A 27,238-nucleotide genomic window follows, 5' to 3' on the forward strand; every position below is an offset into this window, starting at 1 on the left:
TCCTAATGACAAATTCATATGCTTTTTTTCTAATTTATTTAAATTGCCTTTTTTATTAACCTTGAATCGTCTGTTTTATACGTGCTCTAAATTTTGTTGTGGGAATTTTTGCGTCATTAGGTAACTGCTAATTTTGACATTCTTCAACGTTGTTTCACTTTTATTGTTAATCATTTAATTTCTCCACTTTTAAGGTTACTTTATTTTGCTACAAACAAACTATAACGAAAGAATTCAGTCTGGAAGTATCACTTTCAATTTGACTGCAAATGTAACAAAGTCATGTTTAAGTTTTTGGTATCAAAGCTCTGGCAATACGAGTGCCCCAAATACTATTGGCGTTTATTTGATCTCAAATGAAAGAGTCATGCTCATGTGGAATGATACGCTAAAGCATGATTTGTTCTGGAACAAAGCTCAGTCAACTGTTAATCTTACTCATGGAAATTATACAGTAAGTAGTGCAATAGAAAATGGATCAAATGCATAAGTCATAAAAAAATTCAAATTTCTTACGTACTGATAAAAGTTTCCATTACCAAATTATTTGTTAGATCCTTAATCTTTAAAAGTTAACATACTGTAATCATTTAAATACGTAATTACCCTTTAGATCATTATAGCTAATTTACATAAATCATTGTTAGCAGATGTCAATAAATTGCTCTGCCAAAATAGGAAAAAAACTATACAAGCCATAAGTTTGTAAATACATGATAATAGTTATAAAAATTTTTTTTCGGTTTCATAGCTATAACCAAAAAACAAAAATGACTGATACTGCATGTCATCAGGTGCCACAAAAGTGTTACTTGTTTGATTGCTATTTACTGTTGGTAATTCGAAAACTTTTTCGTGCCAGTAGATAAACGGATTTTCAAATAGCTATATTTTTTGTTATACACTCGCATATTTCTTTTTTGGTAAAAATAATTTTAAAACAAAAGGTTTCCATAATTTCGTAGAAGCATTATTGCTAATATGCATTTATTATAAACGATGGGTTTTTTGAGAATAAATATGTTTCGACATCTCATGATGCCATCTTTAGTATAAATGAACAATTACATAAGTACTACAAAGTTTATATAAAAGTAATGTGATTTATGAAATAAATTTATAAATATAGATAAATCATAACAATAATTAGGAAATTTAGATGGGTAGCGTGTTACAAACAAATATTGTGTTAAATTAAAAAACTTAAACATTGAGGTCAGGGCAGTTTTGGTATTGTGCAGTGCTTCTTTGATTTTAAGGGAGAATGTAGTGTCTGCAGCGTCGATGTTTTTAAAGCAAAAGGGTAAATAGTTGATTTTACATGAGTGAGATTTAAGAAAGTGTCGGTAGATATGAGAATTTTTTCTACTGTGGTATGTTCCTTGATTCTAGTGAATAAATGGCCCAACGTTTCGCCAATATATCGGGAATAACATCCCGTGCAATTGAATTCATATACTACCATGTTTTTAATGGAATCAGGGATTGGGTCTTTGAATGAGAAAAGATTTTTGATTTTGTATGATGTGAAAATTAGTCGAATGTCAATATCGGTACAAAAGCGTTTCATAAAGTTCGTAAGAGTGCGCTGTGTGTGTCGTGGGTAATGTACCATGTATGGTAGTTTAAATTATAGAGTTGTTATTTTGGAATTTTTGTTTTTGTCTCGTTAAAGCCAATGCTTGTATGCTCTGTCGATAAGTATGCGTAGAAGTGCGGTTTTGTATGAAAGTGACGTGAAATCAAAATAGTTCGTCAGAAGTCCTGTGTATGTTGGTCTGTTATATGTAAACGTAGTACAGTTGTCATGGGCTTTTGTTTGTAAAATGTCAAGAAATAGCAGTTGATCTTGTTGTTAAGTTTCAAATGGAAATTTAATGTTTGCGTGCTGTATGTTAATGTAATTATAAAACTTTATGGCGTGGTGAGAAAATTTTCAATCAAATAAAAAATGCGTCTGTGCTGTTGTTATTAAAAACAGTTGTGTGAGGTGTGTCTTGTTTATACTTAACCTGGGGTTGTGAGTGAATATTGCGTCAGTTGCTAGGTTGATAGTCTTAGTAAGTGGTATGTTAGTAAAGAGGATTTCAACCTCGTAGGAGATGAAGAATTTTTAACAAGAAGTTTGATGAGTTGAAAGATTAGAGGTCGTCGAAGAAAGTAAAAGAATCTTTTTTAAGAACTGGTCCTCTGGTATAATTGGTGTTAGTATAGAACTATAATACTTAGCTAGATTATAATTGTATGCATTAATTGATGAAACTATGGGTCGTAGTAAACGTAATTGTTCTGGTTCTCATTTTTTGTGTTGTTTTTCTAAACATTCAAAGTCCCAATCCCTGATTCACTTAAATCCATGGTGGTATGTGAATTCAATTGCGCGGGATGTAATTTTCGATACACCGGCGAAACTTCGAGCCATTTATCCACCAGAATCAGGAAACATACCACAACAGACAAAACTTTCATATTTACCGGCACCTTCTTAAAACTCATTCATGTAAAACCAACAATTCAACCACTTGCTTCAAAATAATCGACACTGCAGACACCTCGTTTTCCCTTAAAATCAAAGAAGCACTCCATACTAACAACTAAAACTAATTAAACCTAACCTCGATGTTCAAGTTTTTTGATTTAACACAATATTTAGTTTGTAACATGCTTCCAATAATTTATGTCATTTCCTTATCATTGTTAAAATTTATCCATATTTATATATTTATGTCACTGTACATATCACTTTTATATAAATCTTGTATTATTTATGTAATTACTCATTTATACTGAAGATGACATCATGCGATGTCAAAACATGTTTATTCTTAAAAAACTCGTCGTCTTTATGCGCATTTTAGGGTGTTTTAATAAAAATTTTCCTTGTTTTATAGATAGTCTTAAAAGTACTCGTCGAGTCATACCCAGGTTATGTTGCCTTAGATGATATTTCAGTTGTTCTTGGAGAATGTGTCAAACAAGGTAGTTTTTTTGAAGGTTTTTTGATTGTCTTAAGTTACTGTTGCCGTTGTGACTAAGTTCTTAAAAAATGTACAGTAAAGACAGTTCTCTTGTCATTTCTTAACCAATAAGGACAGTTTTATTTATAAGATTCCCGCCAACATTTGAAAATCACTACTTTTCAAATAAATCCCATTTTAAAATAACACTTATAACCAAAACATTTAAGTGAGCAAGCTCGACTTGAGATAGACTTTGTAGCATCAACACAATTAATACTCTACATAAGATGCGAGAGGTGATAAATTACATGAGTATAACCACTTATTGACAAGTGCAATTCGCAAACTATTTTAGAAAACAGTTGCTGCTTACAGAACTTATGACAATAACTCTTACCTATGTCCAGTGGCAAAGCTTGCCCGATCTTCTAAACCTAAAATTCAAATTTTCTCAAAATTATTATTCATAGCTTTAGAGAAAACTATTCCATTAACTGTTTTTCTTTAAATTTTTGTAAATGCAGAACATCTAGTTTAGTATAGATTTATGAGAAGTCAAATTGACTTTGAAGATAACTACCGCTAAGGTTGTGGAAATGTCGATCAACATCAATACTTACAGTCCTTCTTATAACTCTATACTAACCTACACAATGACAATCTACATTTAAAAACAAGCAACGATACTTTCGGGTTCAAGCCATTTGAACTTTAATTGTTTTTCCTTACAGAGATTGAGCACAAAAAAGATTCTTGTTTTAAGAGTAAAAAACGGGCTTGCATTGTTTTAAAGATAACTCCAAACCTTACCTCTAGCCATAACCCTTTAGATTGTCCCTAACTCTAATACATCTCCAACAATGTAGCAAAGCCATTTTTGATGAGCATTGCAATAATATTATTTTTATTTATTGTTATCTCCTATAAATTTAAATATTTTTCCTATTATCAAACTGCCCTTAGTGTCTATACCTCAATATCTCTATCCTTAGGACATCAGTTTCCTTTTTAGTTATTCTAGATTTGAACTTTCCTGGATAAGAGACTTATGAACAGTGCCAATTTACTTTAAACAGATGTTTATACTTTAGATAAGATTTGAGGGACGAAAAGTGTTGCGTAATTGCTTGGCAGACATATTAGCACTTATTCCATAAAGAAGACTATAACATAAATCATTCACAATCCTATTTTTCCTTTTCAACTTCTTAGTCAATTTGCAAGTGCCCTTTTGATACCGACACTATCATAAATGTAGTCTATGATGCAAGCTAGAAGAAAGTTTACATTAATAAAATTTTACCTCACAAGTAATTCGATTTCAAGGTTTTAAATACTTCTGACAAAATATTTTTCCAAATACCACTTTATTTATGATTAATTTTACTGTAACGAACCACTTTTTCAACAAAATTCGCGAAAAATCACGTCATGTAGCAGCTAACAGAAATATAACATAAAAACAAACCTTTAAACCCCAAGAACTGCTGAATTTTGACCTTAAAATATATATTGTTAGCTTTGAACACCTTTCAATTTTTTGTACAGAACAATTGTTGCTAGAACACCTATTTTAGACACTCATCAGTAATTTTTGGCTTTAAATGGAAGAAGATTTACATTAATTGGTCGATTAATTAATGCTTTGTCTTCTATAATATAATATTATTATCATCAGGTGTACGTTGCAGTTAATATTGGTATACATCCACGTGCACAACAATGAGTTAGTTTTCTCTAAAGATAAACAGTTATTTATTTTGAAAAATACTATGTATGAATTTTTTGTCAATGTATAAAATATTTAATTAGATGTAAAGCAATTGATGGCATGACGTCCTTAAAATTGAACTGACTCATTTTTCTCCAACTCTCATGATATTTAACATTATAATTCAAGATAAGAAACCAAATCAATAACATAAGAGAGCATCCTAGTTATTGAATTACCGACTAAGTTTTACACAAAGTTATTGACAAAGTAAAATGTTTTTTGTTAACTAACTCTAATAGAAGTCTGATGAAAATTTGATAGGTACTTCTTCTCAAATGAGCTCCTGTGGCAAGCGCAAGGTACTCCCTGGATCTCAGTCTCCACAGTCTCTCATTGTAGGAGGAACAGAAGCTACACCAAACTCTTGGCCATGGATAGTTAGTTTGACTCGAGGAGGCTCTATTCATTGTGCAGGATCAATTATTGACAAATATTGGATTTTGACAGCAGCTCATTGTCTGGTACAGTCAACAATACCTGCAACTTTTTTCACCGGAATTACAATAAATGTTGCAGATCATAGAACAGATACAACCAGTGTTTATGAATACTCTTTGACGTCAGTGGCCATGTATATTCATCCTAACTATTACGTAAACGGACCTGTATATTTTGCGGACTATGACGTTGCTTTGATGAAACTCCCGACACCTTTGAACTTCACCGAACGTGTGCAGCCTGTTTGTCTTCCTAGTCGAGATGATATTTTTAACGGAAATGATACATGTTTTGTGATTGGCTGGGGACGTACTGCATCTGGCTCCACTTCTCCATACTTACAACAGGTGAAACTTGATGTTATTAGTCTTCAAGAATGCAATAGTTTTAGCTTTTTTAACGGGAGAGTCTCACCAAGGTCAGTCTGTGGTGGTCGTAGATCAGGTGGAGTCAGTGCTTGTAATGGTGATAGTGGTGGTCCCTATCAATGTAAACGCAATAATACTTGGATACAATTAGGGATAGTCTCTTGGGGACGCTCTTGTGTGCAAGCTAGATATTACAGCGTGTTTATGGATGTCAGAAAATTCTTGGAGCCATTTATTGAAACAATTCAAAGAGGTAAAACAAACTTTATTTTTTCATTATTTTATTCAAAAATATCAGTTTTTTTCTACAATCAGCAGTAACGAAATATGATGGATTTTAATGTAGACAACAACTGAACTAATCGCTAATACGATGGAAAGAATTTTACAGCTCCAAATTCTTTATTAATGTAATGCAAATTTCAGTAAAACGATGTAAGCACAGAGTAGATTATTGCATAATAATCAGCAACACTTCAAGTGATATCACTGATATGCAGAAAAGTATTCTACAAATTGCTTTAGTGTCAAAGATTGATTACATTTTGCTAATGTTTCAAAGTTTGAAGAAAGATAGACAGAGCTTTACACAAGCTGTTGAATTTCAGAAAAAATTTTTTACTTTTGATTTCGTTTTTTACAAGTTAATTAACACAAGAACATTTGCATTGTGCTAGTAAAAACAGGCCTGGTTTGCCACTGAATTGAAATATTAGGAAGAAATTTACGATGTTAATTATTCAAGTAGTAATTAATTTGTAATGTAAATTCAATAAATGAGGTAATATAATTAGCAAAATTTCTCTTGTAGGTCAGAACACTAAACTAACCATGTACTACTCAAGAGCAATTGGAGTTGTGTTTCAAAACTTATCAGAACGATATTCCTCGAACCTTTCGGTTATTTTAACGAATAATGGAGAATTTTCTGATGTCGATATGGTTGTATATTTTCGAGCACTTCCTTATCAGATTGAGCTTGTGAAGAAAACAACCTTAATTGATCTTATTACTGTTTCCGGACAGCAAAATTTAACTTCAAATACGACGACAATACAACATATTGCTTTTGTTCTTGTCCGGTATATAAGAAGCCTCTATGCTGATTTTAGATCTGGAAGATCGGGGAGACGTACTTGTAAGTATACACATGTAAATTGATACTTTTAAAATGCTAATACGACATAATTTTCTATAAATACTTATATAATTGCTATATTTTTTACCATTTGCAAACGCTTATTTTTCTAGTATAAACCAGTTATATACATGTTCAACAAACGTTAGCATTAGTTTAACTATAGTATTTGTTAGTTATTAGGTATTACTTCACAGGAAGTTATCTTATTATGCACAAGCCGATCGAGCGTTTAGGTATTACGGTGCCGGTATTTTTTTTGTAACTGCCGTATATGAATGATAATAATAGTTAAAATTGGGATTTAGTTTAATGAAAAAAAATTTTACTCGCCATAAACGGAGAAAAGAAGAAATAAGTTAAAATCATAAAACAATGCAGCAAGCTTTGAAAACATTTATCACATCTTTAAATTATCCGCATTTGTTATGATGGGGCAAGCCTAATGTTTACTCCTTGCTTAAATCAGAATATAACTACTGCTAAGTTTGTCGAAACGTTAGTCAGCATCAACACCAACAGTCCTTCTCAGAACTCTACTATCGTGAATGATCTGTTTCTACTAACATATAACGACGTTTCCTGGGTTAAACCATGGACTTTATACACACCTTGCTCATATTAACTTCTTAATTAAAATCAGAAATAAATGACTTGTAAAGAGTCTCCCTAGCGCTTTTATTCTTTGTTTTCCAGTTACACCTGATTCAAATAGTACGATTGGGGAAAATGGTGAGAATTTTATTTTTGAATTTTTTTTAGATTTGTGTTTTTAAGAAAAATAGCCTAAAGTTTCTTTTATAAAAATAAAAATAGAATGATGTTCGTATGAACATTAATAAATGTGCTCCTTATTTTATGCAAACGTGTTTGTTCATTAGGAGCAATAGAAAAGTCCGTAAATGCGCATTCATTCGTGTCAAAACATAAATCTATTGATAAAATTTCAAAAGTACGTTAATCAAAAATCGTATTTTTTCAACTTGGAGCCCATTTATTAATTATCCAATTTGAACGTATTTTTGCTTTGTTTATAAACTGTTTTTCTTGTAATAATTATAATTGCTAAAAGAGGAGTATGAAAAAAATACTTTCCATTTGAATAGGTAGTTGTTCCTTTGAAAATGGCATTAACAATTCCAAATGCACATGGAAGAATGTTATATATCCACTTGACAACTTTGATTGGACCATCCATTCAGGCTCAACATGGAGTTCGAGCACTGGACCTAGCTCAGACAGAAGAGGATCAATTACTGGTAAGTCTTTTATTAAAATACATCTTTTAAAACTTATCTTTAATTAAACATTGAAATTAAACAAAAGAGTCTAAAATGACGAAAGCAACTAAATTTTTGTGAATTATATAGAAATCTTAGTTGTAATTGCATGTAAAAGGCCATTTAAGTTGACATAGCTTTCCAAAATCTTATTCGATTTTTACAGATATTTTAAAAAGAGTATTAGTAATGTTATTATTGACGAGATTGAGTGCAGCCGGAGAAGTGTTTTAGCCTACATTAGCGATATTACTTTCAATTGGGAAATTCCGACATTAAATAGAGTACATACAAAGAAGCAAGCATTGAGTAACTATCCCTATTATTTTCCCTAGCACAGCTACATCTACATACACTTTTTCATAAGTTAAGAATGATCATGGAACCACGACTGAGCAACCGTACACTATGAAAGTTTCCTAACAAACGCCGCTGCTCTTCTCAGATTGTTTTAAAAGATTCTATTTTTTTTTTATATCTATTAAAACAAGTATTTAAGGCAAGTTGAGCTACACTCCAATAAATGAGATTAGATTTTAAGGTCTACTGTGCTTTAAGACAAGAAGATTTCCTTTTAGACAAACACAGATTCAATATAATCACATAACCATGCATGATGCATTTAAGGCGAAAGACATCTATTAACAAACGCAACAATTAAGGCAATGAAAATGTTTCTTGATGTATTATAGATATACACAGAGGATATATCACAGATATGCTCAGAAATAGTTTAACTAATGAAACATATATACCTAGAAGTAATGATAGCAAATTTTTGGTTGGTAAACGAAATACTAAATTTATGCAAATATCTCTCTCGTACTAAGGATATTTCAAATGAAATAGTCTTCCCAACAATTTTATCCCATCGCTTTAATTAAAGGAAAATTTGATTAGTATTTTTTTATAATGACTTCGAACCCATGTCTTTTCATTTACTGTTTCCAGAAGTACAAAAAAATTGGTAAAATGGTCACTTCTTTACTATCCTACATACTTTGCATGTCTATGACTAAAACATAACTTGAAAGAAATTGTAGTTTCAAAAAACGAGAGTGTTTTAAAAAAAACAAAACAGAATTTCTTGACTTGCTTAAAAATGTCTTTTAGGAAAATACATTTACATTGAAACATCGTATCCCCGTGTGCTGGGTGACAAGGCATGGTTGGTTAGCAACTACTTTAATACAACAACCAAATGTTTTACATTTTGGTATCATATGTATGGATCAACAATTGGTTCTCTTAATATATACCAACAATATATGGGAGGTAGATTAAAGCTGTTGTGGACATTAAGTGGCAATAGAGGAAATCAATGGAGCAGAGCTCAAGTTACAACCAACTTTACAGAAGCAAAAACGAGGGTGAGTATAAATATCAATGTTCTCAAACTCTGCATAACAGAGTACCAAAACACTTAGTTTCAACATTGAAAGCTTATTTAGATTTCTAAAAGATGTGGGCGGGAAATTAGAAGATAAACAGTTCCAAGAAAAATTTTCAATTGTTTGTTCACAGCTCATAAATAATTTTAACTTGTTCCTTAACTCTTCAACCAGTTAAATGTTTGGCTGTAGACTTTCCCAGAAAATCATTTTTCTTTCCCTTTCAGAAGTTTTTTATCTTGTAAAGTCTTTTAAATTTTGGATGCTGTTGTAGAATTATAAAGGATGATTGATGTCTTAAAACTTATATCCATGTTACATATGTTAAAAAACGTATATCCCTGTAAGCCACGTGTCTCCAGACCAAAATTTTGTTTGTTCTCAATCATAACATTGCAAATCGACTTTTTGGCTGCCCTTTTTGTTTTAAAAAACATCATTCTTACTTTTCTTCATATAATTTGCTACTCACTTTCTCTTAATAGATCAAACAATCTATATTAGCAACTAAACTTGATGTTGCATGTTTTCATTCACCTATGACTCCTTGACTTAGCGCACTTATTTATTATAACTGTTCATTTGGCAATCAAAAGTCAAAAAGCGCATAGGTCTAATGTTAAATTACTAAAGTGCATAATCGTTTTTGAGTAAACTTTGCATACTACCTTGTAAAAGTTTGAAGATGTAATAAAGTAAACAATGTCTATATGAATCACCGAATAGCATATTTTCTTGCTAAAAGCTTGCTAAAAGCTTGCTTAAAAGCTCTTTTTATGTAGATCATCGTTGAAGGTGTTTGTGGCTCCAGCTTTACGGGTGATATTGCTCTAGATGATTTTGTTTTTCTAAATGGTTCATGTGATATCCATCCCACCTATGCTGAACCACGTTTTATCAGTAAGTTATGTTATATAAGGACGAGTTTTGATCGCTTTTTTACGAAGTTACTTGATTTTTAACAGGTATTTTACGTATTTTCTATGCAGAAAAAGAACTGCAATGGTTATGTTTTGATGTATAAATAAAATTTTAATAAATTTTAATCGTTGTTAACCAGTCAAATTATTCCTAAACAACGAATAAAAAAAAGCGCAAATCTCAATAAAAGAACGGTTTTAGGAAAAAAAGCTTTGACTTTTACGTAAAAGATTGTATTTTAAAAGCTAAATAATTCAATGAACTTAGTTTTGTCTTTTTTCGTTGTAGCAATTGCTACGAACATTGTAACCATGTAACATTCTTGCACACAGGTTTTAACAATTCCCTATAGTTTTTAAATTTGTTAACTTTTGTTTCAAAAATCTCATTTGATCAACAATCGTATTAGATAGTCGTATAGAGATGCCGCATGTCCCTTTTACTTTCAAACGATTCTCCAAAAAATTTCAATCTTTTAGATACTACATCAACCATTTCCCCAACTCCGACAACCTCCTACGGTAAGTATATATAAAAATTAAAGAAAGGGCTAATTCGTTACTCTTTTCAACTCGTGTTTCAAATGGAGGACATACGTCTTTTAATTTTATCACTTACCCATACCTTACCCTCATGCAATGATCTATTATGGTACGAGTTTCTTATTTGTGAATCTTTCTTTATGATTTTTAGTCCTTAGACTTTTGCTTGTTAAAAACAAAAGAGTTGCTTTAACTTTGTTATACAAAGTGTATACCAGTTTTATTTAAAGTACATGCAGAACTTGCAATATAATGAAAATTGAGAAACAACATAGATGTTCTGTTTGTTCTACAGCCACACCTACCTCAACAACCACGATTGGTGCAAATGGTAAGGGTTGTACATTTAAATTTAATTATATTAAACTATTAATTAATGTGTAAAAATAATTTAAGTGTGTGTATGTTACTCAAAGCTCTGGTCATTTTTTAGAAAATTCAATTTAGTTATTATTTTAAAAACAAACCCTCTGAAATCTATTTCTCTTTAAGTGCCGGGAATCAACATCTGTTCTGCTTCATCAATCAGTTCAACCTCTGCAACTATTGTGTCTCCAAACTATCCTAATGGCTCTGGAATTAGGACCTGTACTTTGATAATAAGGCAGCCCCTTAACATTGCAGTGAGGTTCAATATCTCAATTATTAACTTGGAACGTATACAAAATGGTAAGTGAATTCTACTACACCTCAAGGAAGTTGTATCGAATAAGGGTTTACTTTGACTGAACAGTTCAAGTAACTTTCTCAGCGAAAAGTTTTTAACTACGATATTAGATTTAGTTGTGATTTTTAAAATATCATGGAAAACAGTTTTTGAAATTCGCCAAATCGTTCCATTTTTATGCCTATTTCAATTTGGCAAAAAAAGCTTCTTATAATGGAGCTCGTGTGTTGTTCTAAAGTTCCGAAAGTATTTACTATTGGATTCTGCAATAAGGTAGGTAGGTAGGTAGTTTAGGTAGGTAGGTAGTTTATTAAAATATTAATTGCAGCCTTGCGGCTGAATTGCAAATATCTACATTAGTAAAATTATAATAGCAAATAAGTATCTAAAAATAAGTATCTAAAAATCTAAAAATAAGTATCTAAAAATGGTACTCGCTAACACCAACAGAGACAAAGAAAACTCCATACCTGGCCACTTTTGTGTAACTTTATGTACACAAGGACAGGATGAACGAGTTCTTCGCTCTGTTGGTGCGAGCAAGCGGAACTATATATTTATGTTTACTTCTCAGGCTATATTTACAGTTATTTTGTTTGGCAGTAAATTTCTTAATTTATGGCGTTCATTTGTTTCAATTGTCTGGAAATAACGTTTACATAAATCTTCATGGTGTAATTCTATTGGTGACATATCTAGCTTTTTCAGCCCAATTTTATAACTATTATAAGGACATATTATTGATATCACTCTTTTTTCTACACGTTGGAATTCGTTTTTTAAGTAGTTTGGTAAGGAATTGTAAAAACTAACTACTCCATAATCCATAACCGATCTTATACAAGTTATATAAAGAGAGATCTTTAGGGATACCTTAGCTCTCTTTAATTGAATTAGAAAATAGATTCGTTTATTTACTTTTTTGATAATATTGTCAATATGAATGTTCCACGTCAAATCATTGCTGATCGTAATTCCAAGAAATTTTGCTGACTTAACAACCTCAACCTCGTTGCTGTTAATAACAAGTGGGTCAAAATTTGGTGTGTTGAAGGATATTCTCAGTTCTTTGCACTTGTCAGGATGTAATTGTACTCTGTTCTTTTTGGACCAATCATTTACATCGTCAACTATATTTTGTGCATGACTCACACTGCCTTTAGGTACAATTTCGGAAGCAGTAGTGTCGTCGACAAATTTCCAAAAAGATGGTGCTCCGTGTTTTAGATCGTTTATCATCAATGCAAAAAGCCAGGGTCCTAGTTTGGTGCCTTGAGGAACCCCAGATGGAACAGAGCCCCAGTCTGAATAACAATCATTTGCTAATTTAACGCGTTGCAATCTGTCGCTCAGAAAGTTGATGATCCAATTGATTACGCTAATTGGAATGTCCAGATTACACAGTTTGTCGACGAGTATGGAGTGGTCTATATAATCAAATGCTTTTCGATAATCAAATAAAATCGACCTTACAGTAGACCCATTTCCATCTGTACCTAATGTCCAATTATGTAACATACTGATCAGTGCCATTGTTGTTGACGAGCTTGATACTACTCCATACTGGTTGGGATCGATCACCTTGGTTACTGCCGGTTTTATATAGTCTGATACTATGAAGTCTTCAGCTAACTTTGAGAGACATGGTGTGAGAGATATTGGTCTTAATTGTTTGGGAAGGTCTTGAACTGGTTTGGCTTTTGGGAGCGGTATAACATTAGCACTTTTCCACATTTTTGGGAGTTGTTGTTCTTTGTAAGATGCATTGATTATTAAGGTTATTGGTTGACCAACTATATCAGAAAAGTCTTTCAATAACCAGTTTGGAATCCCATCTGGGCCACACGCTTTGTGTACATTTAATGCGTTTAATGCCTTCTGGACACGTTCTACACTCACTGTAAGTATTTCAGGCGACCCTTCGAGATGATGGTATTCCAAGGGACTGGTAAGTTTATACTCGTCGAGAGGATCCAAGAATGCAGCATTTATTAGGTCTGCTTGTACTTTGGGTGACAGTTCGGAGAAGCCATCGATGTCAATTTGGTTTACTAGATCACTGGTTTGGGCTTTCATTCCACTTAGGCGTTTAACCTCAGCCCACCATTGTTTAGGTTGTTCTCCCTTAAGGTGTTGAATCTTTGATTCATAATAATCAGATCTACATCTTTTCCTAACCCTGTTGACGAGATTCCGGTAGTATTTAAAGGACGCTGATTCGCTACCCTGGGTGTTAAAGGCCTTTTGTCTTTTCAGAATCAATGACTTCAGTTTTTGAGTCATGAATAAAAGAGTTATGTACCAACTACTAAGATGACGTTAGAAATTGTGTTAACTTGGACTTACTGCCCTGACAGACAAGTCCATTGAAAGGAATATTTTAGCAACCATCACAATAAGATAATTTGACTAAATTTAAAACTGTTTCCACAAATACGTTAAACATTTCACTTACTTTTGATATCTTGTAAAAATTATTTCACAAATCTTTAGATAGCTACATTTTATTAAATTACCTGAGAAGGATCACTTGTGTTTAGGATTTTAAAAGAAGTACATATTTTTTTATAAAATTTGAATTTTAATTAATGTTTTAATTTGCGCATTATAAAGGCATAATGAATTAATTTAACAGGCAGACGAGTTATATGTTTGGATTCCCTTACAATATCTGGTGGAACATCAAAACAATTCTGTGGCAACGAAACGTCTTTAACATTTACACCATATACCAATGTTGTATTATTGACATTCAGATCAAATGGAACGGCACCTATGGAAGGATTTAATCTTACATTTACAACTTTCTATCGTAAGTATGGAACGGTGCTTTAAAGACCAATACACACCATACAAAAACATAAATAGTGATACAAAAATATTTACATAAACGAATGTAGAGATTTACCATAAAGTTGTTAAAAGACAAATAAGAATACATAATTAGTTAGTGTAATTAAAATGTGTTACGGCACCCAAGAGAACTCAGCTTTAAGATCTATCTTAACTTAAAAGAATCATTTCTTTACTCTACAATATTTTAAAGTGTTTTCACGTTGTTCCAGTTTAATTGGAACACAAATGGAATGAAATATGTCGTCACTCCAAACCTCTGTTGCTCTGGTTGACTAAAAACTCTGCAATTTTTCTATATGCATAGTTCATATTCAGCATTATTTTCGATAATTTATTATGAATTATTTGGTAAATGGTGTGAACCCGGGAGTATCGTTACATGTTTGTAAATGTCGATCGTCCAGGTTGGTATAGTCCTGAGAAGGACTGTTTTTGTTGTTGTTGACTGACGTTTCGACAGCCTTAGCGATAGTCATCTTCAGAGTCAAATGAGGAGTAAACGTCAGGTTAGCCGTATTTGTTATCTGGTTCTTACGTCATTGTATTGTGTGTACAGGAAATGTAAATTGTCGTTGTGAATTAATGACAATAAATCGTTGTGAAATCGTTGTGAAAAATTGATTATCTGGATAATTAAATAAAAACTCAAAGAACTGTGTTCCAATTTTTAAACAATCGAAAACCTTATCGGAAAGTCTTTCCATCACATTTTGTTGCAAAAAAATGTGTCATAGTAATATTTGAAAAATTTGGTCAATAAATTGTGAAAGAACACTGTCCTTCGTATTTCATATACGAAAAAAGATTTTATAAAATTAACTGTTTTGGAAAATTGCTTCGTGCCCACTTCACTATATACTTACATGCACCACCTTTTCATTAATATAAAACCAATATTTGTTCTAAATTATCTAGGAACGGATTTACCTTCTGCAACAAGTGTTTGCTCAAATAAAATCATATACACTTCAGCTGGTCGAATTTACTCACCTGGATTTCCTAATGTCTACAGTAACAATCTAAGATGTGGTGTCACAATTTTTGTTCCTTTTGAAAAAGCACTGGAAATCGTCATCAATTATTATGATATTGAATGTAAGTTAATTTTTATGTATTATCTCCATGTAAAATTCTGTTTACCAAATAATTCAACAAATTTTATCGATAGCCATATATAGGTTTTGTTAGTGCTACCCTAAAATGTTAGAATCCTGAAAACCTTTTACACAACAAGTTTCAAACTTTAGTTTACATTAGATTGCAAAAACAATGCTTTAGATGCGACAAAATTTCGTCACTTTCTAAACGTTTTTCTAACATAATTGTTGATTCTTTTATATGAAGAATAAAACAACAAATCATATTTTTTATTTTAAGTTTAACACAGTGCCCACACAACGCTTGAGGTTTGTTGCAGTTTGGAAGACATTTCTCTATTCTCCTGTCTACAATTGTAAACTATTATCCTTAAATCAGGCAACGGTGTACAAAAACACATAAAATTTTTCAGTTACCATTTAAGTACGGCGTAATTGACTTTCCGTTGCTTCGTTGATGGACAAATATGTCCTGATCGTTTAAAAAGGTTTAAAAATAAAGACTCCACTTCCGTATTTTAACTTTGATCATTATCATTAATGATCTTTTATTAAGAACAGAGAGATCAATATACGCAGATAGAGACAAAAACAACTCTCGTAGCTTCAAAAAAAGTAAAAAATATGCGTATAAAAGATGTAAATAAATAAAAATCAAAACAAACAAAAAACACTCATCAGTTATATTTTTGCTTCTTTTTTAAATTTAAACACTTCAATGCATTTAATTAGTACATTCCACATGTGCATGGGATAAATTGTCATTGTCAAATGGTGCCACATCAAACGTCATTTGCGGTCTCTCGCCAATCAACGGTCGGCCACAGAAATTTAACGATGGGAATGTTGTCATAAGTTTTACAACTGACTACAGTGTTACTCGTACTGGATTTTTGCTGACTTTTCGCAGTATTCCTTTAATACGTAAGTGGATAACTCTTGTTATTTATTCATAATGTTGAATTTGTAAGAACAATTCACCATGTAGTGCATTATATTCGATTCAAATAGTACCTCCATTTTGTTCGACAATTTGTCCCGATTCAATACTTTTTTTAGGATCGTCTATTAACTGCATTTTTGATGATGGGTTTTGCAACCAGACAAAGACAGATAATTGGGTAAGAACTAATGGAGCATCAGGAATTAATCGTCCCACCTTCGATCATACAACTGGCACTTCAACAGGTATGCAGAGTTAAGTTGTATCAGGAATTTGAATATTTTGTTTTCCCTTTGCAAAAAAAAATATAGAGACCACAAAAAATCGTATCGCAGAGGTCATGGGTTCGAATCCCGTTGAGTCACCTGAATTTTTCAGGTTCTTGAAACAATTGCTTAAATTGTCCAGCAAAGTGCGAAGATCATACCTACATTTAATTTCAAACACCGCACTGCATATAACATTCTTGCATATGACATTCCTTTCACGGGAAAACATCAGCCCAACATATTGACCTGCTCTCCACTGTGTGACTTCATAGCTCAGTTGGTTAGAGCACTGTACCGGCATCGCAGAGGTCATGGGTTAGAATCCCGTTGAGTCACCTGAATTTTTCAGGTTCTTAAGACAGTTGCTTAAATTGTCCAGCAAAGTGCGAAGATCATATCTACATTTAAGTCCTAGAACTGTTAAGAAAAAAATTTATTTCTACCACAGCCTAGAATAGACTCCTTTTTTATTGCGAACTGTTTCATTGCATTCGCTTAATTTTATACGTTTACATATAAATTTGCAATAAAGCCTAGTTTACATTAATTGAAAGTTCACAATGTTTAGTCTTACATGTCATTGTGTCCGTTTTTTATAAGCAGTAAGTAAAATAAAAAGTAATGTTCTGCCAATTAACTTGCAAAAAAGTGGTAAATATTGGAAAGAATGAAAGTTTTTCTATTTAAATGCGATTTCCCATAACAAGGATTTTGCAATTATGGACAAGTGTAAGCATGAAATCTGACAACTGCCAAATTTATAATATATAATGACCAAGGAGTTGCGTTACGCTTCATCTAAAAAGTCGTGTAATACAATCTTGAAATAGCAGTGATAGTTGTTTTGTGGAAATTATAAAGATTTTAACTTTCTTTTATAATTGTGCTCTGAGAATTTAAATTCTATCGCATTCTAATATATACAATGTTTATGTTAGTTAGTTTGTTAATACGCTCTTGGTAGGATGTTTACGTTCACTCATTAAAGTCATGTATTTTATAATCTAAACTATGACACATACTATAATGTTATTGCACGTAAGCACTGCAGAGCATAAGAGAATGAAGGCTTCAGTCCACCCCAAAAAAATTCTTTCTTTTGAAATGTTATTAAAAGGTTATAAGTTATAACCAACACTACTAGATTTGTATCAAGAAATAATAACAATAAAAGAAACTTCACTACACTTATTGAGCAGGATCTGATTATATAATTTTAAAACTAAAATTAATGACTAACTCTATCATTCTGATTAAAATACCTTAATAACTTTTATATTAAGGTAAGGATAAATTTACTTTTTTTAAAAAAAACTTTATCAATAGCGGATCATCCAGTAGGCTAAATACTTAAGAGTAAAAGCACATGATTTTATGAGGTCAGTTCTTTCTTGACGTACAATTAGCCACTGGCCGGAGGCCAGGCGACTATCGGTTTTGACAAGCATTTTTGTTCGATGTCGGATCTTTGCTGATGTTCACAAATTAAACACTTTATGTAAACTGAACAAAGAATCCATAGCATTGGCGATGGGAAAGGGATGTAAAGTGGATAATTTGTTTAACTTGTACAAAGAAAAAGGAAATCTTGCCACAAAAGCTAAGCGTTATTATATCTACAATACCTGCACAAAATGCATGTCAAATTAAAGGCAATAAAGACATAGAGATCGATATTAATTACGCTGCGTGAAATTGTTTTCCCCCTAATTGTTCTACGGATATCAATAGTTAGCCACAAGTGCCCTTTGTGGGGCTTTCCGGCTACCTGTACAGCTTGCATTTTCATTATAAAAATCTTTTTCTTTATAAATCTGTATTTTAATTTGTCTAAATTTAACGTTATGTCCTAATGTTAATACGTATATGATACATTGATTTTTTTCTAAGCTACGGCCCGGCAAATAACGCTCAAAAAAGCGTCTTGTTGGTGTTAAGTTTTTGCCATTCTTCTGGCTACATACATGTGATTAATTTATAAAATTTATGCTGTTCAAATACTAATAGTACGAGAAACGACTAAGTATTAAGAAAATGCAATCTTCGTATTGATTACTATCTACTGTTTAAATGCGTTGTACTCTTGCATATCATTGATTTCCAAAATTTTGTTTGAACTTTAAAATGAACTTTTCTCCATTGTTTACACTACGAGTTGCAAACACAAGTTGCAAACGTCGTCAACAGACGGGACATGGTCTAGGAATACCGATATCACTTAAAGACACAAAACTTTGTCATAGCGTACAGAACCCGTAACTTGTTATTCCCACTAAAATGTAATTTCGAACTATGGGTGTTTATAATTTGTATTAATTCAAAGAGCAGTTGTTAAAATTGTTTGTAATTTACGAATTTTCGGATGAAAGTATATAAATTTTTACTTGGTGACCCAAGTCTCCAATCTAGAAGCCCTTTTTGATCCCTTCAATCTAACATTAGACAGCTCTAGCAAACATACGCGACGTCGATGATAACGAGAAAATTGCGTGACGTAGCGTGCTTGTATTTCCTGTTAAGTTTAGAACGGCGTTTATGTTGATTTGAGGACGTGAAAATGGGTGATTTGACGTTCTTCCCATGGTTTTACTGAATCACGTACATACTAAAAATTATGCAAGTTGCAAGAGAAATTGCTCTCACACACAGTTAAACATAGCTTTATATTGGGTTTTAGTTTTTTAAAGGATTCATGTTTCCTAATGACAAATTCATATGCTTTTTTTCTAATTTATTTAAATTGCCTTTTTTATTAACTTGAATCGTCTGTTTTATACGTGCTCTAAATTTTGTTGAGGGAATTTTTGCGTCATTAGGTAACTGCTAATTTTGACATTCTTCAACGTTGTTTCACTTTTATTGTTAATCATTTAATTTCTCCACTTTTAAGGTTACTATATTTTGCTACAAACAAACTATAACGAAAGAATTAGGTCTGGAAGTATCACTTTCAATTTGACTGCAAATGTAACAAAGTCATGTTTAAGTTTTTGGTATCAAAGCTCTGGCAATACGAGTGCCCCAAATACTATTGGCGTTTATTTGATCTCAAATGAAAGAGTCATGCTCATGTGGAATGATACGCTAAAGCATGATTTGTTTTGGAACAAAGCTCAGTCAACTGTTAATCTTACTCATGGAAATTATACAGTAAGTAGTGCAATAGAAAATGGATCAAATGCATAAGTCATAAAAAAATTCAAATTTCTTACGTACTGATAAATGTTCCATTACCAAATTATTTGTTAGATCCTTAATCTTTAAAAGTTAACATACTGTAATCATTTAAATACGTAATTACCTTTAGATCATTATAGCTAATTTACATAAATCATTGTTAGCAGATGTCAATAAATTGCTCTGCCAAAATAGGAAAAAAACTACTATACAAGCCATAAGTTTGTAAATACATGATAATAGTTATAAAAATTTTTTTTCGGTTTCATAGCTATAAACAAAAAACAAAAATGACTGATACTGCATGTCATCAGGTGCCACAATAGTTTTAATTGTTTGATTGCTATTTACTGTTGGTAATTCGAAAACTTTTTCGTGCCAGTAGATAAACGGATTTTCAAATAGCTATATTTTTTGTTATACACTCGCATATTTCTTTTTCGGTAAAAATAATTTTAAAACAAAAGGTTTCCATAATTTCGTAGAAGCATTATTGCTAATATGCATTTATTATAAACGACGAGTTTTTTGAGAATAGATATGTTTCGACATCTCATGATGCCATCTTTAGTATAAATGAACAATTACATAAGTACTACAAAGTTTATATAAAAGTAATGTGATTTATGAAATAAATTTATAAATATAGATAAATCATAACAATAATAAGGAAATTTAGATGGGTAACGTGTTACAAACAAATATTGTGTTAAATTAAAAAACTTGAACATTGAGGTCAGGGCAGTTTTGGTATTGTGCAGTGCTTCTTTGATTTTAAGGGAGAATGTAGTGTATGCAGCATCGATGTTTTTAAAGCAAGAGGGTGAATAGTTGGTTTTACATGAGTGAGATTTAAGAAAGTGTTGGTAGATATGAGAGTTTTTTCTATTGTGGTATGTTCCTTGATTCTGGTGAGTAAATGGCCCAACGTTTCGCCAATATATCGGGAATAACATCCCGTACAATTGAATTCATATACCACCATGTTTTTAATGGAGTCAGGGATTAGGTCTTTGAATGAGAAAAGGTTTTTGATTTTGAATGATGTGAAAATTAGTCGAATGTCAATATCGGTACAAAAGCGTTTCATAATGTTCGTAAGAGTGCGCTGTGTGTGTCGTGGGTAATGTACCATGTATGGTAGTTTAAATTATAGAGTTGTTATTTTGGAATTTTTTGTTTTTGTCTCGTTAAAGCCAATGTTTGTATTATTAAGTTTGTATGCTCTGTCGATAAGTATGCGTAGAAGTGCGGTTTTGTATGAAAGTGACGTGAAATCAAAATAGTTCGTCAAAAGTCCTGTGTATGTTGGTTTGTTATATGTAAACGTAGTACAGTTGTCATGGGCTTTTGTTTGTAAAATGTCAAGAAATAGCAGTTTATCTTGTAGTTAAGTTTTAAATGAAAATTTAATGTTTGCGTGCTGTATGTTAATGTAATTATAAAACTTTATGGCGTGGTCAAAAAATTTTCAATCAAATAAAAAATGCGTCTGTGCTGTTGTTATTAAAAACAGTTGTGTGAGATGTGTCTTGTTTATACTTAACCTGGGGTTGTGAGTGAATATTGCGTCAGTTGCTAGGTTGATAGTCTTAGTAAGTGGTATGTTAGTAAAGAGGATTTCAACCTCGTAGGAGATGAAGAATTTTTAACAAGAAGTTTGATGAGTTGAAAGATGAGAAGTCGTCGAAGAAAGTAAAAGAATCTTTTTTAAGAACTGGTCTTCTGGTATAATTGGTGTTCGTAGAAAACTATAATACTTAGCTAGATTATAATTGTATGCATTAATTGATGAAACTATGGGTCGTAGTAAAGGTAATTGTTCTGGTTCTCATTTTTTGTGCTGTTTTTTCTAAACATTCAAAGTCCCAATCCCTGATTCACTTAAATCCATGGTGGTATATGAATTCAATTGCGCGGGATGTAATTCCCGAAACACCGGCGAAACTTCGAGCCATTTATCCACCAGAATCAGGAAACATACCACAACAGACAAAAACTTTCATATTTACCGGCACCTTCTTAAAACTCATTCATGTAAAACCAACAATTCAACCACTTGCTTCAAAATAATCGACACTGCAGACACCTCGTTTTCCCTTAAAATCAAAGAAGCACTCCATACTAACAACTAAAACTAATTAAACCTAACCTCGATGTTCAAGTTTTTTGATTTAACACAATATTTAGTTTGTAACATGCTTCCAATAATTTATGTCATTTCCTTATCATTGTTAAAATTTATCCATATTTATATATTTATGTCACTGTACATATCACTTTTATATAAACCTTATATTATTTATGTAATTATTCATTTATACTGAAGATGACATCATGCGATGTCAAAACATGTTTATTCTTAAAAAACTCGTCGTCTTTATGCGCATTTTAGGGTGTTTTAATAAAAATTTTCCTTGTTTTATAGATAGTCTTAAAAGTACTCGTCGAGTCATACCCAGGTTATGTTGCCTTAGATGATATTTCAGTTGTTCTTGGAGAATGTGTCAAACAAGGTAGTTTTTTTGAAGGTTTTTTGATTGTCTTAAGTTACTGTTGCCGTTGTGACTAAGTTCTTAAAAAATGTACAGTAAAGACAGTTCTCTTGTCATTTCTTAACCAATAAGGACAGTTTTATTTATAAGATTCCCGCCAACATTTGAAAATCACTACTTTTCAAATAAATCCCATTTTAAAATAACACTTATAACCAAAACATTTGCTGCTTACAGAACTTATAACAATAACTCTTACCTATGTCCAGTGGCAAAGCTTGCCCGATCTTCTAAACCTAAAATTCAAATTTTCTCAAAATTATTATTCATAGCTTTAGAGAAAACTATTCCATTAACTATTTTTCTTTAAATTTTTGTAAATGCAGAACATCTAGTTTAGTATAGATCTATGACAAGTCAAATTGACTTTGAAGATAACTACCGCTAAGGTTGTGGGAATGTCAATCAACATCAACACTTACAGTCCTTCTTATAACTCTATACTAACCTACACAATGACAATCTACATTTAAAAACAAGCAACGATTCTCTCGGGTTCAAGGCATTTGAACTTTAATTGTATTTCCTTACAGAGATTGAGCACAAAAAAGATTCTTGTTTTAAGAGTAAAAAACGGGCTTGCATTGTTTTAAAGATAACTCCAAACCTTACCTCTAGCCATAACCCTTTAGATTGTCCCTAACTCTAATACATCTCCAACAATGTAGCAAAGCCATTTTTGATGAGCATTGCAATAATATTATTTTTATTTATTGTTATCTCCTATAAATTTAAATATTTTTCCTATTATCAAACTGCCCTTAGTGTCTATACTTCAATATCTCTATCCTTAGGACATCAGTTTCCTTTTTAGTTATTCTAGATTTGAACTTTCCTGGATAAGAGACTTATGAACAGTGCCAATTTACTTTAAACAGATGTTTATACTTTAGATAAGATTTGAGGGACGAAAAGTGTTGCGTAATTGCTTGGCAGACATATTAGCACTTATTCCATAAAGAAGACTATAACATAAATCATTCACAATCCTATTTTTTCCTTTTTCAACTTCTCAGTCAATTTGCAAGTGCCCTTTTGATACCGACACTATCATAAATGTAGGCTATGATGCAAGCTAGAAGAAAGTTTACATTAATAAAATTTTACCTCTCAAGTAATTCGATTTCAAGGTTTTAAATACTTCTGACAAAATATTTTTCCAAATACCACTTTATTTATGATTAATTTTACTGTAACGAACCACTTTTTCAACAAAATTCGCGAAAAATCACGTCATGTAGCAGCTAACAGAAATATAACATAAGAACAAACCTTTAAACCCCAAGAACTGCTGAATTTTGACCTTAAAATATGTATTGTTAGCTTTGAACACCGTTCAATTTTTTGTACAGAACAATTGTTGCTAGAACACCTATTTTAGACACTCATCAGTAATTTTTGGCTTTAAATGGAAGAAGATTTACATTAATTGGTCGATTAATTAATGCTTTGTCTTCTATAATATAATATTAATATCATTAGGTGTACATTGCAGTTAATATTGGTATACATCCACGTACACAACAATGAGTTAGTTTTCTCTAAAGATAAACAGTTATTTATTTTGAAAAATACTATGAATGAATTTTTTGTCAAAGTACAAAATATTTACTTAGATGTAAAACAGTTGACGGCATAACGTCCTTAAATTGAACTGACTCATTTTTCTCCAACTCACATGATATTTAACATTATAATTCAATATAAGTAAACCATATCAACAACATAAAAGAGCATCCTAGTTATTGAATTACCAAATAAGTTTTATACAAAGTTATTGAAAGAGTAAAATGTTTGTTAACTAACTTTAAAAGAAATCTGATGAAAATTTGACAGGTACTTCTTCTCAAATGAGCTCCTGTGGCAAGCGCAAGGTACTCCCTGGATCTCAGTCTCCACAGTCTCTCATTGTAGGAGGAACAGAAGCTACACCAAACTCTTGGCCATGGATAGTTAGTTTGACTCGAGGAGGATCTATTCATTGCGCAGGATCAATTATTAACAAATATTGGATTTTGACAGCAGCTCATTGTCTTGTACAATCAACAATACCTGCAACTTTTTACACAGGAATTACAATAAATGTTGCAGATCATAGAACAGATACAACCAGTGTCTATGAATACTCTTTGACGTCAGTGGCCATGTATATTCATCCTAAATATTACGTAAGAGGACCTGTATATTTTGCGGACTATGACGTTGCTTTGATGAAACTCCCGACACCTTTGAACTTCACCGAACGTGTGCAGCCTGTTTGTCTTCCTAGTCGAGATGATATTTTTAACGGAAATGATACATGTTTTGTGATTGGCTGGGGACGTACTGCATCTGGCTCCACTTCTCCATACTTACAACAGGTGAAACTTGATGTTATTAGTCTTCAAGAATGCAATAGTTTTAGCTTTTTTAACGGGAGAGTCTCACCAAGGTCAGTCTGTGGTGGTCGTAGATCAGGTGGAGTCAGTGCTTGTAATGGTGATAGTGGTGGTCCCTATCAATGTAAACGCAATAATACTTGGATACAATTAGGGATAGTCTCTTGGGGACGCTCTTGTGTGCAAGCTAGATATTACAGTGTGTTTATGGATGTCAGAAAGTTCTTGGAGCCATTTATTGAAACAATTCAAAGAGGTAAAAACAAACTTAATTTTGTTCATTATTTCTAATCAAAAAATATCAGTTTTTTTTCTACAATCAGCAGTAACGAAATATGATGGACTTTAATGTAGATAACAACTGAACTAATCGCTAATACGATGGAAAGAATTTTTACAGCTCCGAATTCTTTATTAATGTAATGCAAATTTCAGTAAAAAATAATGTAAGCACAGTGTAGATTATTGCATAATTATCAGCAACACTTCAAGTGATATCACTGATATACAGAAAAGTATTCTATAAACTGCTTTAGTGTCAAAGATTGATTACATTTTGCTAATGTTTCAAACTTTGAAGAAACATAGACAGAGCTTTTGCACAAGCTGTTGAATTTCTCGCGAAAAAAATTCTTTTACTTTTCATTTCGTTTTTTTCACAAGTTAATTAACACAAGAACATTTGCATTGTGCTAGTAAAAACAGGCCTGGTTTGCCACTGAATTGAAATATTAGGAAGAAATTTACGATGTTAATTATTCAAGTAGTAATTAATTTGTAATGTAAATTCATAAATGAAGTAATATAATTAGCAAAAATTTCTCGTGTAGGTCAGAACACTAAACTAACCATGTACTACTCAAGAGCAATTGGAGTTGTGTTTCAAAACTTATCAGACCGATATTCCTCGAATCTTTCGGTTATTTTAACGAATAATGGAGAATTTTCTGATATCGATATGGTTGTATATTTTCGAGCACTTCCTTATCAGATTGAGCTTGTGAAGAAAACAACCTTAATTGATCTTATTACTGTTTCCGGACAGCAAAATTTAACTTCAAATACGACGACAATACAACATATTGGTTCTGTTCTTGTCCGGTATATAAGAAGCCTCTATGCTGATTTTAGATCTGGAAGATCGGGGAGACGTACTTGTAAGTATACACATGTCAAATGATACTTTTAAAATGCTAATACGACATAATTTTCTATAAATACTTATATAATTGCTATATTTTTTATCATTTGCAAACGCTCATTTTTCTAGTATAAACCAGTTATATACATGTTCAACAAAAGTTAGCATTAGTTTAACTATAGTATTTGTTAGTTATTAGGTATTACTTCACAGGAAGTTATCTTATTATGCACAAGCCGATCGAGCGTTTAGGTATTACGGTGCCGGTGTTTTTTTTGTAACTGCCGTATATGAATGATAATAATAGTTAAAATTGGGATTTAGTTTAATGAAAAAAAATTTACTCGTCATAAACGGAGAAAAGAAGAAATAAGTTAAAATCATAAAACAATACAGCAAGCTTTGAAAACATTTATCACATCTTTAAATTATCCGCATTTGTTATGATGGGGCAAGCCTAATGTTTACTCCTTGCTTAAATCAGAATATAACTACTGCTAAGTTTGTCGAAACGTTAGTCAGCATCAACACCAACAGTCCTTCTCAGGACTCTACTATCGTGAATGATCTGTTTCTACTAACATATAACGAAGTTTCCTGGGTTAAAGCATTGACTTTATACACACCTTGCTCATATTAACTTCTTAATTAAAGTCAGAATTAATTGACTTGTAAAGAGTCTCCTCTAGCGCTTTTATTCTTTGTTTTTCAGTTACACCTGATACAAATAGTACGATTGGGGAAAATGGTGAGAATTTTATTTTTGAATTTTTTTTAGATTTGTGTTTTTAAGAAAAATAGCCTAAAGTTTCTTTTATAAAAATAAAAATAGAATGATGTTCGTATGAACATTAATAAATGTGCTCCTTATTTTATGCAAACGTGTTTGTTCATTAGGAGCAATAGAAAAGTCCGTAAAATGTGCATTCATTCGTGTCAAAACATAAATCTTTTGATAAAATTTGGAAAGTACGTTAATCAAAAATCGTATTTTTTCAACTTGGAGCCCATTTATTAATTATCCAATTTGAACGTATTTTTGCTTTGTTTATAAACTGTTTTTCTTGTAATAATTATAATTACGGATTTTGAAACATACAATTCATTAAATTGATGTTTCCTAAAAGAAGAGTATGAAAAAAAAACCTTTCATTTGAATAGGTAGTTGTTCCTTTGAAAATGGCATTAACAATTCCAAATGCACATGGAAGAATGTTATATATCCACTTGACAACTTTGATTGGACCATTCATTCAGGCTCAACATGGAGTTCGAGCACTGGACCTAGCTCAGACAGAAGAGGATCAATTACTGGTAAGTCTTTTATTAAAATACATCTTTTA

General features: G+C 31.8%; 1 protein-coding gene across 5 annotated transcripts in view; it reads left to right on the plus strand.

The window, feature by feature from the left end:
• Positions 1-27,238, plus strand: part of LOC124459515 — a 69,018-nt gene that overhangs the window by 17,474 nt on the left and 24,306 nt on the right. For 3 of the 5 annotated variants that reach the window (XR_006953685.1, XR_006953686.1, XM_047008966.1), the window contains exons 11-31: positions 195-454; positions 2,892-2,979; positions 4,996-5,793; positions 6,352-6,678; positions 7,375-7,410; positions 7,785-7,937; positions 9,072-9,328; positions 10,132-10,249; positions 10,750-10,791; positions 11,108-11,143; positions 11,305-11,481; positions 14,115-14,291; positions 15,251-15,430; positions 16,165-16,356; positions 16,492-16,620; positions 19,535-19,794; positions 22,250-22,337; positions 24,213-25,010; positions 25,585-25,911; positions 26,608-26,643; positions 27,057-27,209. Coding sequence is in view for 2 of the 5 variants with exons in the window: in XM_047008966.1 (XP_046864922.1) it covers positions 195-454; positions 2,892-2,979; positions 4,996-5,793; positions 6,352-6,678; positions 7,375-7,410; positions 7,785-7,937; positions 9,072-9,328; positions 10,132-10,249; positions 10,750-10,791; positions 11,108-11,143; positions 11,305-11,481; positions 14,115-14,291; positions 15,251-15,430; positions 16,165-16,356; positions 16,492-16,620; positions 19,535-19,794; positions 22,250-22,337; positions 24,213-25,010; positions 25,585-25,911; positions 26,608-26,643; positions 27,057-27,209 (4,632 nt within the window). In the remaining 3 variants the exon portion in view is untranslated. The remainder of the gene's footprint in view (positions 1-194; positions 455-2,891; positions 2,980-4,995; positions 5,794-6,351; positions 6,679-7,374; positions 7,411-7,784; positions 7,938-9,071; positions 9,329-10,131; positions 10,250-10,749; positions 10,792-11,107; positions 11,144-11,304; positions 11,482-14,114; positions 14,292-15,250; positions 15,431-16,164; positions 16,357-16,491; positions 16,621-19,534; positions 19,795-22,249; positions 22,338-24,212; positions 25,011-25,584; positions 25,912-26,607; positions 26,644-27,056; positions 27,210-27,238) is intronic. The other 2 variants (XR_006953687.1, XM_047008967.1) reach the window with 2 other exon arrangements.

Source organism: Xenia sp. Carnegie-2017, unplaced genomic scaffold, assembly GCF_021976095.1.
Source record: "Xenia sp. Carnegie-2017 unplaced genomic scaffold, XeniaSp_v1 HiC_scaffold_13, whole genome shotgun sequence".
NCBI classification, from domain to species: Eukaryota; Metazoa; Cnidaria; class Anthozoa; order Malacalcyonacea; family Xeniidae; genus Xenia; species Xenia sp. Carnegie-2017.